This window comes from Xiphophorus hellerii, chromosome 6 (genome assembly GCF_003331165.1).
Source record: "Xiphophorus hellerii strain 12219 chromosome 6, Xiphophorus_hellerii-4.1, whole genome shotgun sequence".
Taxonomy (NCBI): domain Eukaryota; kingdom Metazoa; phylum Chordata; class Actinopteri; order Cyprinodontiformes; family Poeciliidae; genus Xiphophorus; species Xiphophorus hellerii.
In genome coordinates, this window is record NC_045677.1 from 15,711,749 (window position 1) to 15,727,790 (window position 16,042).

The 16,042-nt window shown below is 38.7% G+C and overlaps 1 protein-coding gene across 7 annotated transcripts in view; it reads left to right on the plus strand.

Annotated features, from left to right (window-relative positions):
• The window catches only part of kmt2cb (lysine (K)-specific methyltransferase 2Cb), a 76,810-nt gene that overhangs the window by 27,989 nt on the left and 32,779 nt on the right, over nt 1-16,042 (plus strand). For 6 of the 7 annotated variants that reach the window (XM_032564714.1, XM_032564717.1, XM_032564719.1 and 3 more), the window contains exons 13-26: nt 4,299-4,379; nt 4,535-5,256; nt 6,625-6,744; nt 10,192-10,308; nt 10,507-10,611; nt 10,868-10,972; nt 11,284-11,465; nt 11,715-11,879; nt 11,969-12,075; nt 12,205-12,276; nt 12,354-12,566; nt 13,975-14,094; nt 14,355-14,480; nt 14,562-14,692. In XM_032564714.1, coding sequence (XP_032420605.1) covers nt 4,299-4,379; nt 4,535-5,256; nt 6,625-6,744; nt 10,192-10,308; nt 10,507-10,611; nt 10,868-10,972; nt 11,284-11,465; nt 11,715-11,879; nt 11,969-12,075; nt 12,205-12,276; nt 12,354-12,566; nt 13,975-14,094; nt 14,355-14,480; nt 14,562-14,692 — 2,366 coding nt within the window. The remainder of the gene's footprint in view (nt 1-4,298; nt 4,380-4,534; nt 5,257-6,624; nt 6,745-10,191; nt 10,309-10,506; nt 10,612-10,867; nt 10,973-11,283; nt 11,466-11,714; nt 11,880-11,968; nt 12,076-12,204; nt 12,277-12,353; nt 12,567-13,974; nt 14,095-14,354; nt 14,481-14,561; nt 14,693-16,042) is intronic. The other variant, XM_032564720.1, reaches the window with a different exon arrangement.

A 16,042-nucleotide genomic window follows, 5' to 3' on the forward strand; every position in this document is an offset into this window, starting at 1 on the left:
CTAGTCAGCTAGTTTTACCGCTGTATGCGCTGTACAATGGCTGCTGAAAAAGCAAGTGCTTTGTTGTTGACTTGTTCAGTCCTTGATGGTTGTGCAGGAGCCCCCACTCATTCTGGATCTGACTCAGGGTCTAAGATGTACGGCTGTACAATTGTACATCTGTCTGCAACCATTTTCATGTGTCTAAAGTGCGAGTGTAAACAGAGTTTACGCTTCCACTGCTGCTGTGTGGCCAACAGTAACTTATTTACAAAAGAGACAGGAGGCCCTTAAACAGCTCATTGTAAACGGAGGTCAAAAAGAGTGAAATCTAATTATGTGAGAATGATTTTGTGAAAGAAATTAATGTTTTGTATAACCTGTAGGTCTATCCTAACTTGTTTAAAAGGAAGTGTAATATGTTCCCTTTAATGTGTAGGTATGTTGGGATGGATTGCCTTTGAGCAAGAATGAAAGATTTGTTTTCTGTATTAATTTAAGAAACGTATGTAGGTAATAAATGTCAAAAGTGTAGATTTCAGTTAAACCACTAAGTAGTTTTTCATTAAAGTAAAGTCTATCTGTATTTTACTAGATAATGACATTTGATTAACCTAGCTTATAATTTTGGGAAACTGACCAGACAGTCAAGATTTATACTTTTTTTTATTGACTTGTACATGGATGTGTAATTTTTGTTAGAAACCCACATACCCATAATCTTATTTGCACCAAGAGTCATTTTAGAGTTCCACTCATTCCAAAACTAAGACAACACCTATGGTTCGACAGTACATTGCACTGCAATCTGGTCCAAGTGAGGTCAGCCAGGGCTACAGTGCAAAATTCCTCCCCAAGCTAGGTTAGGGATGCCAGTGGCAGCCCGCTATCCTGCCCACTCTTGTTGAGGCAGCCCACTCAACTGACTGTAGAGAATGGATGAGAGTATTATGATTGTATCACTGATCCCCTGTCTGCTAACCTGCCTTGAAGCAATGCTGGCTCATTCATTACTACTCACACAGTCTGTCTGCTTGTTTTGCACACTAGGCACAGATGCTCACTCTTTTTCTACTTCTGGTCATTTACAATCCCCTAATTAGATTTGGCTGGAAAAGCACAGCTTTTCCCACTTTTACTTTTTTTAAAAATATGTTATGGCTGTTTGGGCCATCTTAATTAAGGAGGGTTTATTTTGCAAGTGTTTATCACACTTGTGAGTGTAGAGCTCGTTCAGCCAGATGAATTGACCAGTCCATCACATCAACTGTCTCCTTCCTCAAGCTTCTTGGTTTGCTGTAATTTTGGCCCATTCCTCCTCACAGAAATGGTGCCACTGAGTAGGGTTTGCATGCTACCTTGTTCACACACACACCTTTTAAACTCTGCCCCTAAATTTTCTATGGGATTAAATTCAGGGCTCCAAGTCATTAACTTTGTTGTTTCCAAGCCATTTTCTAATTAATTTAGTGGGGTTTGGAGTCATTGTCTGTTTGGAAGAAGCATTTGTGCAAAGCTTTAACTTCCTAACTGATGCCTTGAAATGTTGCTTTAATGTCTCCACACACTTTCCTTATGAAAAACACCCATACAACATGATGCTACAGCTCCTGTCCTTCACAGTCAGAATGGCATTCTCAGGATTTCAAGCTTCACCATTTTTCTTTTGTTTTGGCCAAATACTTCACAGGACTTGTCGCCAAAAGTTAATGTCTTTGTGTCTCAGTGGATTCATAAAAGTAATCAAGTTTTTTTTATGTTCAGTATGCCATAATAGCTTGCTTCTTTCTATGTGACCTTCCATATAGGTACATGATTAATAATGTGAACAATGACTGTTGTCAGCTACAGCCAACATCTTTTGTTTTTTTTTGTTCTGGGGATTCAAAGAGTCTCTGGGACTCGGAACACGACTCCTAAAACTTTAAGATGGCGGATCATTGTGTTTATTCTTGCATAATTGCTGGAATAGATAAACATGGCAACTTCAAGTATCTGGATGTTTGTATCCAAGGATGAACCGGAGTTGTGGAGTCACACATTTCTCTACCTAATCCCGGCTGGTTGCTTTTAATTTTTCCGTGATGTCACACAAGAAAGTGGTGTATTTGAGGTGTTGCTTTAAAACACATTAAAATGTGCCTCCAAATAACTGTTGTGGTTTTGAATTAGTCCTAGCACAAAGTCATAAAATCATAATATCAGCTAGGCTTTCTTAAATTGTTTAAAAGTATGGACGTGTTACTGTATGTAATCTCCTGACAATTAGCAAATAGGAAAAGTTGCATGACAACATTTAAAACATAACGATCTACAACAAAACATTGTTTTGCTATTACTGCACTGAAATCCGTGATGTTGTGATGACCATTGCCATTTGCTGTATTGCGTAGTTCTACTTTAGGCCACACTTTCTTGTAATAGTCTGCAAAGTTTATTTTATATTAATCTGCTTAATAACACAGCAGGCTCGTCAGACTGTAGCGACAACATCACAGAGCGTAAATGGCATATTTTGATGTTCTATTTTATCTTTACTGTTTACCAGTAGCCAATATTTATATACTTTATGCTCTCTAGAAACAGCTTTCTGGTATTCTTACTGACGGATAAGAGAAAAGGGTACAACTGTTTAAATAGCTATTTGTGTTCTCTTTATCTGTGCAGTAAGATTTAAGTAACTGAATCAATGCTTTAGACTAATTTAGATATTGTTTGTATCAGATGTAATCAACTAGCAGTGTAATTTTAACTAAGAGATACTACTGTTATTACTCACAATGTGAAAGTCTGATTCGCACTCATGCAAACCTCAGTTGTATCGCTATAGATGGAATTTAGTATGACATTAAACAAGATAACAGCTGCAATTATAACTCATCTGGCATACACCCAAATGGGTACTTTAATAAAATTCTTTATTTGAGCTGTTTGACTGCCAGATTTAGCACCTCTCCAGGTTAATCGATGTTTAATAGATGCTATTAAATCTGCCCTGCATGTGCAAGTTGGTCCTGTCTTTAGGATTTTTTTTTTGCAGAGTTTTAGTTATGTAATAATCTAAACTGTTTAGTTTGCTTATTCAGTGAGTAAAAAATATTGGAAAGAGTTCATTACAATGAATGTGTGTTCAGCGTGGTCAATAGCTGATGGCAAGAGATGGTTGTAGGCCCATCTTCCTAATTTACTTTCCGGCATGAGCACCGGATGAGCACCTGCAAGCTGCACAGTCATGAGCCCAGAGCATACAGACCCTGGGATGTTGGTTGTCATGGTTACTCCCTTCCCTGGCATTGATGCGTAGCAGGTGCATGCGTGTGTCAGGATCAGTGTGACATGGGAACTTGTGGATTGAAATAGTGGGTGCCTCCTTAAGACTAGGCTGTCTGTACTGTCAGATGCTGTCTGGCAGAATATTGGCTCGATGTGTGGATCCCTGATAGCCAGGGAATACTGGTTCTATTCATACAGCACAAGTTAAATGAATTGATAGCTTTTAAACAAAACAGACATGGGACATAAAAACAAAACTAGAGTAAGGGCATAGTAGTCACCAATTTGTTAAAAAGCAAAACAATGATTTCAAGTGCATACTGACCAGTAGTCCCCTAGTAGCAACCAGTTGCATGGTAGTTGCTTCTGTCTGAGGTAGTTTTTATCTTGTTTTTCTTGTTTTGTTTTTTTTTACTTTTCTATTGGTTATTGTGGGTGTTATCCATCTCCTTAGGATTCTTGTCAATAACAATTAGACCTACACCGATCAGAGATTGTGTGCTAGATTTCTGATTGCTGTTTTTGTAAAGCTCTGATGGATTAAATCAATTTTGATTTCTCTTGAAGAACTACAGAGAATAATAACGTTATTTTCTACAGTAAGGATAAGTTAAGAATTCTGTGATTAATTACTTGCGTTGAGAGCTCAGTGATTTTATAGTGCCTGAGAGCAGTCAGTGTTGCGCAGGATTTCACTAATATTTCAGAACAAAGATGAAAAAATTTAAGAATTATTATTATTTTATAAGTTTTTCAGCAACTTGTATCAAATAGCTACCTTAAACACAGCAACAACTTCTACATTAAGGAGTCCTGCTACCAGAACAATTTGGTACCTCCAGCATGAGGTGCTTTCACTGATTGGAAAATAATTGGATTTTTAGTGTTCGGCCTGCGGATCATTCATCAGGGCTAGTTAAGGCAGTGAAAACCTAAAACAATTCCTTTCATTAGCTTGCTTGTTGATGATTTTCTACAATATGCTATTATCCTGTCGCTGAAGTATTTTTGTAAACTAATAAGTGTGTTCCTGTTTCTCTCTTTAGAAGCCCAAGGAGGAGCAGATGCTGTTGAGATGCAGGGTACTGAACCTTCTGTCAACAAAATTACAGCAGAATTCAGCCCAGGTTTGTACATTTTCGATTTAATTTATTGCAAACATAACTGATTTTACAGTTGAAAGTGTTGCTAGTTTCCATGCCACTCAATTTTCTTTTATTTGTAAATACTATGTTGGATACATTTATGTTCTTAACACCAACTTTTGTTTACTCTTTTACAGAAACAAAACCAGCAGCTAGACCCCAGCTCACGTCCACAGAAAGTTCTGCGTCATTGTCATCTCCGAGCCAGGAACCCTTTCTTGTCCAGCAGCCCATTGAGGCGCTACAGACGCAGGATATCACATTGCTAATCAAGCCAGCAAATACAGAGGCCTGCCCTGAGCAGGGCACGGTCGACCCCAGCACAAAGGATTTTAAGGCCATCATCTCAACCACCAAAGAACCAAGTACTACATCAGTAACTTTCATGGAACAACCAATGGAAGTCGCACTACACCAAACTTCAAGTATGGATGTAGTGAAGGCTTCTTTCTTGGAAACTGCTCCTAAACAACCTAACAAAGAGACAAATGAGGGTGTATTTCACATGAACTTGGCAGAGACTGTTAAGCCTTCAACTTCTAGTAGATCAGAGGAGATGAACTCTACACTGGACAGCAAGCCCAATGTGTTATTTCCTGGTTTGTCTTTAGAGGAGAAACCCGTCAAAACAGCTGTGGAGAGATTGGCCGAAATGGTCTCCTCTCCCTCACACTCTTCTCCTCTAGCCAGAGGGATGCCTCTCAGAGACCCGTCACAGACCCAGATCCTACCCACGCTGAGTGACCACAGCAGTATAATACCAACAACAAACCTCATACCGTTCACGCCGAAGATTGGCATGGGAAAACCGGCCATCACAAAGAGGAAGTTTTCTCCCGGGAGGCCTCGGGTCAAACAGGTATGACGCCAAAGTGCTAATCGTTGAGATTACTACCATTCATTGGCACAGTGGGAATCACTCTACCTGATACCCTGTTGCAATTTAGATAAAAATCATTGCAATTTTAATAGGTATCTGCAGCTAATTCACTACCTCTTTGTGTGTTACCTGTGGGTCATGCTCTTTGAAACATGATCAAGAGTTTTTCTGTCACTGGTTTCTGTGTGATTGAAGTAGCTTCAGGCTTGGGATAAGAACTTGTTTGTTTCTGTCTATAACATTATTTTACCTCTTACAGTGCCCTACACAAGTAAAGCACGGAAGTGGCTATTTTTCTACTCCCTTTGTAACACTGCGTTCAAAACTATGCAAAAAGGGCAGTCTTTTTTTCTTTTTGTAAATCCCCAAAGGAGATGGAGGTTTTGTGGATTGAAGATATTTTGCTAACATTCCCTGCTGGTATCCACCTCAAACATCATCATTATCTGTCTCTCTATTCATCTCATGATCATGTCATAAACATGCATTGTGTCATTGTCCGACTTAGGATGAACATCCATTAATTCAGAAACAGCAGTAGTAATTACTTTTATTATTTACATAATATACTATGAGTGGCTGAGGGAGATTAAACACCAAATATTCAGATTATTTTGATATTGGAGTCCTAAGTCTGCCTCATACAGAACGTAGAATTTTCTCAAAAAATATTTGGAATTGAATTGTGCCATTGGCTGCTTATATGTTATAAATGACGCGAGTGCAAGAGAGCTAGTTGAATAAAGGTTGTTTTTTTTCTAGAGGTAGTATATCTTAACTCTTAAATAAGCATTACAGGGCTCAAATTAATTTACTACGCCCAGTATGGGAAAATCTTTTCTAAAAAGCATAAATCAGACTCTTCAGTCAAGCATGGCTAATGCGCTGATGTTTTGCTGTGCGAATGCAGCTGCTTGTTTGACAGCATGCCAAACATATGATTGCCATAAAGACATGTAACAGGTCTATTTCCCACCCTTTTCTACTTTATATTGCCATGCTAATGCTAATAAATTCTTCTATGCAAACTGCAACTAACACATTTGCTTGTCCAAGTTTTGCTCTTTAAACTAGGCGCATGGAAAATGAGGATTAGCTTTAACTCATCATGTCACTTAATAACTTGTAGATGTTCTGGCTTTTAAGATCCTTCCTTAAATGAATGTGTATCGACTTAATCTAAAGTTACTACATGAGAACCTCACCACATTTCTATAACATCTTTCTTTGTATGTTTTGGTTTCTTTGCCGGCTTTGTTTTTAAGTTGCTGCATTTTGTCGCCCTCCTCCCTCCCTCCTCTCTCTCTCACTCTCTCTCACCCTCTCACCCATCCCTTCTTACCTTAGGGTGCATGGAGCCCCCATAGCAGTGTGTGCTCACCCTTTTCCTGGTCACCAGACCAGCCAGAGGGTTGGGACCCAAGGACCAGGCAGTCTTATGGCAGCCCCAGTTGGAGCATCAGAGTGGTAAATACAGTGGCTCACCAGAGATGGCAGGGCAGCAGCTGCCCTCTCTGACCGTTTTTATTGTGATGCTCGCTCTCTGAGTATTCCTGAGCTTCACTGGTCTATAATGCAGCCAACAATAAATGATGATGTACACTTTGGAGTAAGAAAAGGCATAAGAAATTTTGTTTACTAAAAATGTGAGGAAGAAGATTTAAAATATTTGTCATATTGGAGTTGAATTCAGCGAACAAGAGTATTAGGTTTTTCACAAAATATTATATAATCACTTTAGCACTGAATTCAGACTGCCTTTGTCAACTATACACTGTTGTGTTTTCTGTAATTCCTTTTTGAACAAGTGTAAAGAGTAATATACTCATTACGTATCTCTACTCAGCATTGAGGGGGAAAAAAATACCGTTGTGTCATGCTACTGACAAAACCAGAAAAGTCATTGTTACGGTTATAATAATTACCGTAACATTATTTGTCATGTTGATACAAAGGCAGGAGCAAAAGTAACTTATGAATATCAATTCAAAATTATTTTACATTTCAGGTGCTGACTGCACAGAATTTTTTTCCTGTGTACTGTACCAGACCTTATAGTCTATATATAGCACAAATATATCAAGTATGTATTAGTTTCTGTTTGGGCTACCTACTTAAGTAGCCAGTCTTCTGCTGGCTGCTTAGCAAGCATGCTCTGCTCATACCTTGCCAAGTATGGTTTAATCATTTTTTGTATTATCTATAACAGTCAGATTTTTTTTTTCCAAACAGCCATGTTGACATTTTTCTTAAAGTTGGTAAATCTGTTGGAGTCTTCATTCAGCACAGCTGCCTGGCAATGTGCAGCAACAGGTGGGACAGGGCAGTGCTGTGTTGCTAGTGTTTCATACAGCTTGAGAAAACCTTAAGGCCTTTTTTTAATTAAAGTGTTTAACTGTAAGAATGGTACAACATTTTGGTAGATTTTAGACGGTTTCCTTTTTAACCTTTTACCAAAGCCTTTGTGAGAGTTCCAGCTCAGGGTTAAATGAAATTGGGTTGTCAAAAAGAGCATTTGAACTACAGTATGTGGCCAATAATGTTTTTTAGGAAAGATTTTTAGGAGATTCAAGCAGATGGACGTTAACAGTCATGTCAAACTTTCAAACCGCTGTGGAAAATCTGCCAAAGGCATTGTGCAACCTGTTCAGGAAGAACCTGCCTTCACTTTCTTAATCGCTGTGTATTATGAAGTCACTTTCTAACAGACATGTAGATCGAGGGGCTTCAGACAACTGAGATTCAACAACAACAAAAAAGACTATCAGCATTACATATGCATTGATTTATGGTGTGTTACGTAGCCACTTTTTGCTAAATGTTAGAAAAATATTGTGTTAACTATGATTTAAATTTTTATTCATTCGTGGCTTCTGCATAATGTTGAAGGATATATCTTGAGCTTCCTTGTACTTTAAATTTGATACGCTTTAAAACACATTGCTTTTACGGCCAGAATGTGTTCAATGTACAGTTTAGTGGTGGAAATGAATGATGTTTCTGGTAATTTTGGGAAGAATATGGACAGAGCTTGCTTTTGAGGTTTGTCTACCTGTAAAGTTATGCAGGCTTGACTTGTTGCAACAGCTTTCCCTTCGTTGATCATGTCAGGGAAAAGGGATGTTGAGTCGTCAGTGGGAGCCCAAAGTGCAATAAGAGTGTTGGTCTATTTTACTACTGAATACAAATGACGGTTAACGGTCACCCAGTATTCATTCAAATTGTTGTTTGCAAGAATTTTGATTGTTGTTTGTAGCAGTTTAAAACCACAAACTAGAAAAAGAAATCACCTAGCAATGGTTGCCTTCTCATGTGACTTACTCACTCTTTACTCAGTTTTTTTTTTTGTCAGACCTAACTCCTACAGAAAACCAGCAGTTCAATCTGAGGACTGAGATGACAATAGAAGAACGTTGATTTTATGTCGGATAAACTATTTTTGCTGTTTTGACTCGTTATCCTGCTAAAAGACCATTTTCAGTTTCTGGCAGAGGACACCAGATTTTATTTGAAATTGCGCTGTAGAGGCCATTATGTCATTAGATATGGTGTGTATGAGATTATGTCAATATAATGAAAAGACGGTATTTATGCTAAAATTTTATGTAACAATTTATTTACCTATAAACATGATTGATTTAGTCAAAACAGGTACATGATTATAATAATGGATGTAGCATTTATTTTAGTTCCACATAGATTGAATGTGTTGATGTTCACTGTGATTAAAAGGTGCATTAGAGGTTTCATGTACTTATATGTGATTTGCCTTTTTTCCTAAGAGAAAGTACATAGTGTTAGAAGAATAGGTCAAATTATAGGTTTAACGCTTGCTAAATCTAGTAGAACATTTGTAAACAAGTGTGCTTATTATTATGTGCTCTGCTATTTTACCTTACAGAATAACACTACCAGCTATTTTTTTCCGGTTAATTAGCCAGAGTGGGCTTATTAGTCTAACTTAACTGAGTTTGCTTAGCTTCCTTTCTTCCTCCTTCCTCCTTTCTTTCCACTCTTCCTCCTTTTCTTTATTTTCCCCCTTCTTTTTTGTTTACTTTCATATATAATGACCAGCTACTGTAGAGAGACCTCCACAGACTCATGGCGAACCTTAGTAGTTTATTGTAACAAATGGCCATAAAGGGCTGAGGGCAGAAACATAGATTTTTTTTTTTTTAAACATCCGTTGTTCCTACACAATATTGTTTACATGTAGCATGCTGTGTAGGAACAATGGCTTTGATATATTGTGAAGATCCAGTAAATATTTTGCCGTTCTAATTTGAAGAACAGTTGCTGCCTTCATTTTTATTGAATGCAGAAGCACAGAGTGGTGTCAAGCTAAAATTAGGTTTGCTTTCTTGGAACCATACAATATGTAATATCAGTGTTTAATATTGATTTAAATGTGTCACCCATCATAAATAAATTTTGTTTTTATCCCCTCACCATGACATTCACATCACTCGTGAACCATTATTGCCTCAGTCAATCTGTGAAATGCGTAATTTTAGCATGTAGTGCAAATATGTATTGAAGAAGCGTCCAGTCGCTCCTTTGTCCCGTCAATGAGTGACTTCTCAGTATAACAATTTGCATATATAATGCTGTCCGAGTTTGACAAACCTCAGTTGTTACAATGCATAGTCTCTTAAATTAACTAGAAATTGAGCTGTTTAGCTAAGAAATTGTATATTTTTTTGTCTAGCAAATCTTCTGCAGAAGAAGCATCCTGGTTAATATTTGCACCTTTAGCTAAACGAATTGGGCATTCCGCATCCAAAAAGGTGTTTCAGAAAAGAAGCAGACTTTGCAATCAGACCGAGCTTGGGACTGTCGTTTTGAGTTTGTATGACGATGAATTATAATTGCATGGTTCGACTGAATTGGCCTTTTTTTTTTTTTCATCTGCAGGGTCGAGGATCAGGTTTTCCTGGTAGGAGGAGGCCGAGAGGAGCAGGGCTGTCGGGCAGAGCTGGACGGGGCAGAGCCAGAGGGAAAAACGGAGTGAGTCCCAGCATCAACCCTGGGGTATGATCTTTACGAGATTGTTTAAATACTTAGTTCAGCAAACGATAGCTATTTTATGAGCAGTGATGATGTTCATATCAAAGGTTGTGCATGTACTGCACAGTTTTATTTGACAGTGATAAAATATTTTTAAAGCCTGTGCCCTCCTATTTATATGTAAATTTTTTGTGTTTTTTTTTTCTTCCTTCTTATTTGCAGATCACTGCAATGGAAACACAATACCCACTCAAAGAAGAGGAGGAAAATGCGATGCACAACACTGTCGTAATTTTCTCCAGCAATGACAGTTTCACGCTAAAACAGGTTTGTATGTGTGCCCATCTTTTTTGTGCTCATTCTGATTTTAATTTGAAATTCCTGACCATGAATTTCAGTATTCACGCTAAATGGCCTCATAATAAATTGTTTGCTTGAAAGTTTGGCCTCCGGAGTTTTGTTTTTTTTTCCAACAGCACACTAGAAATAATCAAGCCTTGTTTGACTCTAACCTCTGAAACTTACTGGCGCAACTCGGTCATTGCACTGAAATCAGTTTACTCACATCTGTCTTCCCTTAAAGGACATGTGCGTGGTTTGTGGGAGTTTTGGTCTCGGTGCAGAGGGACGTCTATTGGCCTGTGTACAGTGTGGCCAGTGCTACCATCCCTTCTGTGTTGGTATAAAGGTATAGTTTTTTCCCTCTTTCATCTACTTCCTTGTTACTCTCTCCTTCTTGTTGTTCTGCCTTACCTTTCTTTTTGCCTTGTTTCCCTTCTGTTTACTTCCTCACGCCTTCATGTCTTGACTACTTTCCTTCAGTGTCTTTCCTTCCTCGTTTTTGTTCTTCCATACTTGAGTTCTATCTCTGATTGATTTGAACTTCCATCCCTTTCTTAATAGAGAACTTCCTATTTTCTATAGGATAAAGATCTTAAAAGACAACTTGCTGGGCAGAAACTGCATTTCCCATGTCTGTTACTGCTTTACTGTTTACAGATCACCAAGGTGGTGCTCAGTAAAGGCTGGCGATGTCTTGAGTGTACGGTGTGTGAGGCTTGTGGGCAAGCCACAGATCCTGGCCGCTTGCTGCTGTGTGACGACTGCGACATCAGCTATCACACATACTGTCTGGACCCTCCTCTGCAGAATGTTCCTAAGGACAGCTGGAAGTGCAAGTGGTGAGTAACTCTTTGATCATTGTGCTCTAACGGGCTTCAAGCAGTAAATCTTTTAAATTAGAATTGAACTGGTGCCTTGCAGAGTCACATTCCTTAACTTCACTCTTTCCCAATTTATGACTTTTTTTTGTGGTGCTTTCTTTAAGGCTAAACAAAATAATTGTTTAATTTAACCTCATATTGTTTTTTTGTTTTTATCTCTATCCTCTTTGGACTAAATAACCATTGTATTTCTCCCATCTCCTGCAGGTGTGTGTCCTGCACTCAGTGTGGTGCAACCACTCCAGGACTGAGGTGTGACTGGCAAAATAATTACACACAGTGTGCTCCCTGTGCCAGTCTTACATCATGCCCAGTCTGCCTGGTGGACTACAGCGAGGGCACCATCATTGTTCAGTGCCGCCAGTGTGACAGGTCTGTGTTGTTCCTGCAGAACTGTCATGGAAGGAATGCAGAACCCTGACTAACTCTCTGGAAACTATCTGAACTTTTCCTCTCTGCAGATGGTTTCATGCTTCTTGTCAAAATCTTCATTCAGAAGATGATGTAGAAAAGGCGGCAGAGAGCAGCTTCGACTGCACGATGTGCCGAACATTTAAGACCACAAAAGGTGGGAGGGTTGTGATTTAGCACAATGTTTTTTTTATTAAAGCAAATGTGTTGTGTTTTTATTGCCACATGTTTAATAATTATCTTGTTAAATTACTGAACTGCTTGTGTGTTTTTGGTTCTACTGCAGTTATAACAAAGACAAGAGAGATCACTGAGCCACTACTTGTGACACAGACATTTTCCAAAGCTAAAGATTTTGGTAAGTTTAAAGCAATCCAAAAGAGATGCATGTTTATTTTTGAAGTATTTAACCTTTTTTGCTGTTTTTCTGTTCAGATCTGTCTCGGACCTACACCCAGGATGGTGTTTGTTTGACAGAGTCAGGACTTTGTCAGCTCCAGAGCTTGTCTGCTGCTGCGTCACGACGACGGAAACCCAAACCAAAGCTAAAGCTGAAGATCATTAACCAGAACAGCGTGGCAGTGCTTCAGGCCCCCGTGGACCCTCTTTCAGAAATGTCTCGAGACGAAGACATGGAGGACAACAGAGGTATCTATGATCTCATACAACCTGTATGTAATCCTGTTGTACTGACCCATTTTAGGAAATTAAATATCTTCAAAAATTTGGATATTTTGGTAATTCAAATAAAGAATTTAATCTTAAGATTAGATAGGTTTCTTCCACTGAGAGGCATACATTTCAAGTGTTTATTTCTGTTCATTCATAGCTTGTAAATAAAGAAGATCCTTGACTCGGTGTCTAGCAAAAATAGAACATTATAGAAAACAGAGAAGCTATTTTTTAATACAGAAATATTGGCTTAATGACCAGTATGTCTATGTATTGCATCAGTGTGTTGTGACATGGAACACACTGATGCACTGCCATGCTGTTATGGAGGCCCAGGTACCTTTAATAGCAACTTTAAGTTTATTTTGAGTATTGGTTCTGGTGTCTCAAATCTTCCTCGTGACGGGAGTCCTCAGGTTCTCTATGATGTTAAAGTCTGATGAGTTTCTGGCCAATCAAGCATAATGATACTGTGGTCATTAAAGCAAGTAAGTATTAGTATTACTGACAGCGGAGGCAGGTGCTGAGTTCTTCTGAAAAATAAAATCAGTTTCCACAAAGCTGACCACAAAAGCTGTGGGAAACACAAAGCTTTGTGGTAAATAGCTACACTGTCTTTGGATTAGGCAAAACACAGTGGTGCTGAAATCATCACTGCCTGTTGAAACATCATATATTTAAACGTCTGATAGCAACTTGGAATCCATACCTCCCTAATTTCACTTTGTTTTCAAATGAAGGTAAAATTTACTTTCACTCGAGGAGGACAGTGGAGCTCTGTCCATGTTTTCTCTGCTACATGAGTGGCTTAACAAAAGGAACTTGGCCATTGTACTCTGTTTGTTGTTAAGGTTCTGATTTCACCCACAAGTCCACACCTTATGAATTTCTCAGAAACTCTTAGAGTTTTGCTTCCCAGTCCTCATGTTGCGAAATCTGTTGCTTGTGCAACTTTTTGCCCAAGTTTTTCCTTCCACTCAACTTTCCATTAATATGTTCATAAAGCACACTGTGAACAGCCAGCTTCTTTAGTAATAACCTTGTGGTGTTGGTAACTATCTGCTTGACAAATGTTCTACTAGCAATAATCATTGTGTGAAATAATCACATGAAAAAAGCAGCTGATATATTAGCATGTGCTCAATGTAACTAATTTAAATTTCACTTGTTTACTATAGTAGTCTTTGGTCTATTTTGATCAGTGTACATTTAATAGAAAGATATTCACTCTTGGAACTTGTGCAGATGAAGTTCAATCAGGTGGAATATCTTGCTTTAGAGTGGGGTTTGGATGAAACTGACCCTGTTACTGTTTTGAGGGGCCCGACTGGGGTGTTCTCAGCTGCTGGGCTGTCACTAATCATCTCTTCTCTACCTCTTACAGAGGCGGAGCTCCTTGATTGCGAGACAAAGTCTGACTCAAGCCTGGAGCGAGAGCCAGCGGAAGATGACTCCAAAGGGGCCGACGGCGTCAAGAAGAGGAAGAGGAAACCGTACCGACCGGGTAGGGCACCTGATCCAAGGAGACAGCTCTCCTGAAGCATAAAATGGTGCAGTACATGCCCAGCGTTGTAGCTGCAGAGATGTGCTGCCATCTCACGGCCTCAGATGCACAGAGGGCTCTGTCTGGTGTTTTCAAGCCTGCATTATTTTGCCACTTAACAGAGACAGAGAAAGGCTAGGCTTTAAACTAGTCAGCCTCACTTTTGAAATGGCAAATTTTACTTAAATGTAAGTTTGCAAGTAAATCTAATTTCTTATCAGGCATTGGGGGGTTCATGGTCCGTCAAAGAAGCCGGCCAGGCCAAGGTCCAAGCAAAGCAAAGCGATCCCTCTGCAGAAAAGATTCGTCTGGCTCTGTGTCAGAGAATCCCATCTGTAAAGATGAAGGTCAGTGCACCAAAACTATGCATATAATTTAAATTTGTGTCGTTGAACTCAGAAATTTCTAAAATAATGTTTTGTTTTCAGGTTGGACAGAAGCCCAGCCAAATACTCCTTTGGATGAGACGCCCTCTGGACAAGAGGTCCCAGAAAAGATAAAGAAACGCTACAGGAAGAAGAAGACCAAACTGGAAGAAGCTTTTCCAGCCTATCTTCAGGTCAGTAATCTGGACTGTTGTTAGGAAAATTGTATTAGTAATTATCAAATATTTGTTGTATCATGTAGCTTTGTAGTTACATTTAGATAATGTTTCTGTGTGTTAAATAACTTTGATTCTATCCTGAGACTTCCTTGGGAAATAGGGGTGACAGCTACTCTCAGCAGATGTTGCCCTGCAGGACTTCCTACAAGACAGAGGTGTTAATTGTTCCCAGCAGAGTTTTACATGCCTGACAATAAACTCTGCTCTGTGCTTCTTTGTGATACAAAGCCGTTGCTTTGAAGCTATGCAACGTGTCACCGTGCCTGGAGAAAGAAAGATTTAGAGTATAGATAACATGTGTCTAGAAGTGAATGTTATTTAGCGCTGCAACCATGTGATGAATGCTTTGACTCCACCCTTTTAGAGTTGCAGCGCCCCTTGTGGCAGGGTTCCTAAAGATCAATAAAAGAGAGGAACAGACAGATGTGTGGCAGAGTGGTTGGAGATTTGTGACTAAAAGCACATCTCTGTCTGCTCTCCTCGCGAGTATAACAGAATCTAACTCTCTTGTCTTTCCTGTATTTGTTTAAATTGTCTCTAATAGGTATTTAGACCTGACATGTGTAATGGTTTATTTTAAAAAATGGTTATATCTACCACTTATCTTTGTATTACATATGTATATATTAATCTTTTAAACATATAATATATTTATATTCTCCAGTTGCATAAGGTGGACGGTAGAGCCACATGTTCTCATTCTATGTCATTGTGCACTGCTGGTCAGCTGACTTCTCAGGCTTTTCCCTGCTCACAGTAAATATACGTTTGGCTGTTACGATATTTACGATTCATAACATGTAGAGGACTGGCTTGGAATGTCAAGATGCAGCAACCAGCACTGTTTTTAATCTGCAGCATGTCTGTTAAACAGCAAACTGTAGAAAGTCTTACCAATGAAGAAGCTATCAGTTTATATGTCTGGCCAGTATTAATTTTGACTGCACATTTTTAAATTCTACTCGCCCTGTTTTTGACTAAAATCAAATTTCATTTTAGTTTATAATTTTAGTTTTTGAAATGCTTAATTTGAGCATGGCTAGTCATTTTAGTTGTTAGTCTAATTCTTTTCAATTAACTCTTTATATATTTCAATTTGTTACAAGTAAGTGTCATAGTTGTGGACTATTGTACAGTACAAAGAAAGGTTTACTTTGGTCCCAAATAGCTACTTTCTTAACTTATGTTGCCTGACCTGGATTTTATGTCCTGTCTTACTTGTATCTATTCTGTCCAAGTTTTTGTCCAACATTTCCAGATTAATGTTGAAAAACGTATCACATTTTGCACAAAGGCCTTTTGAAC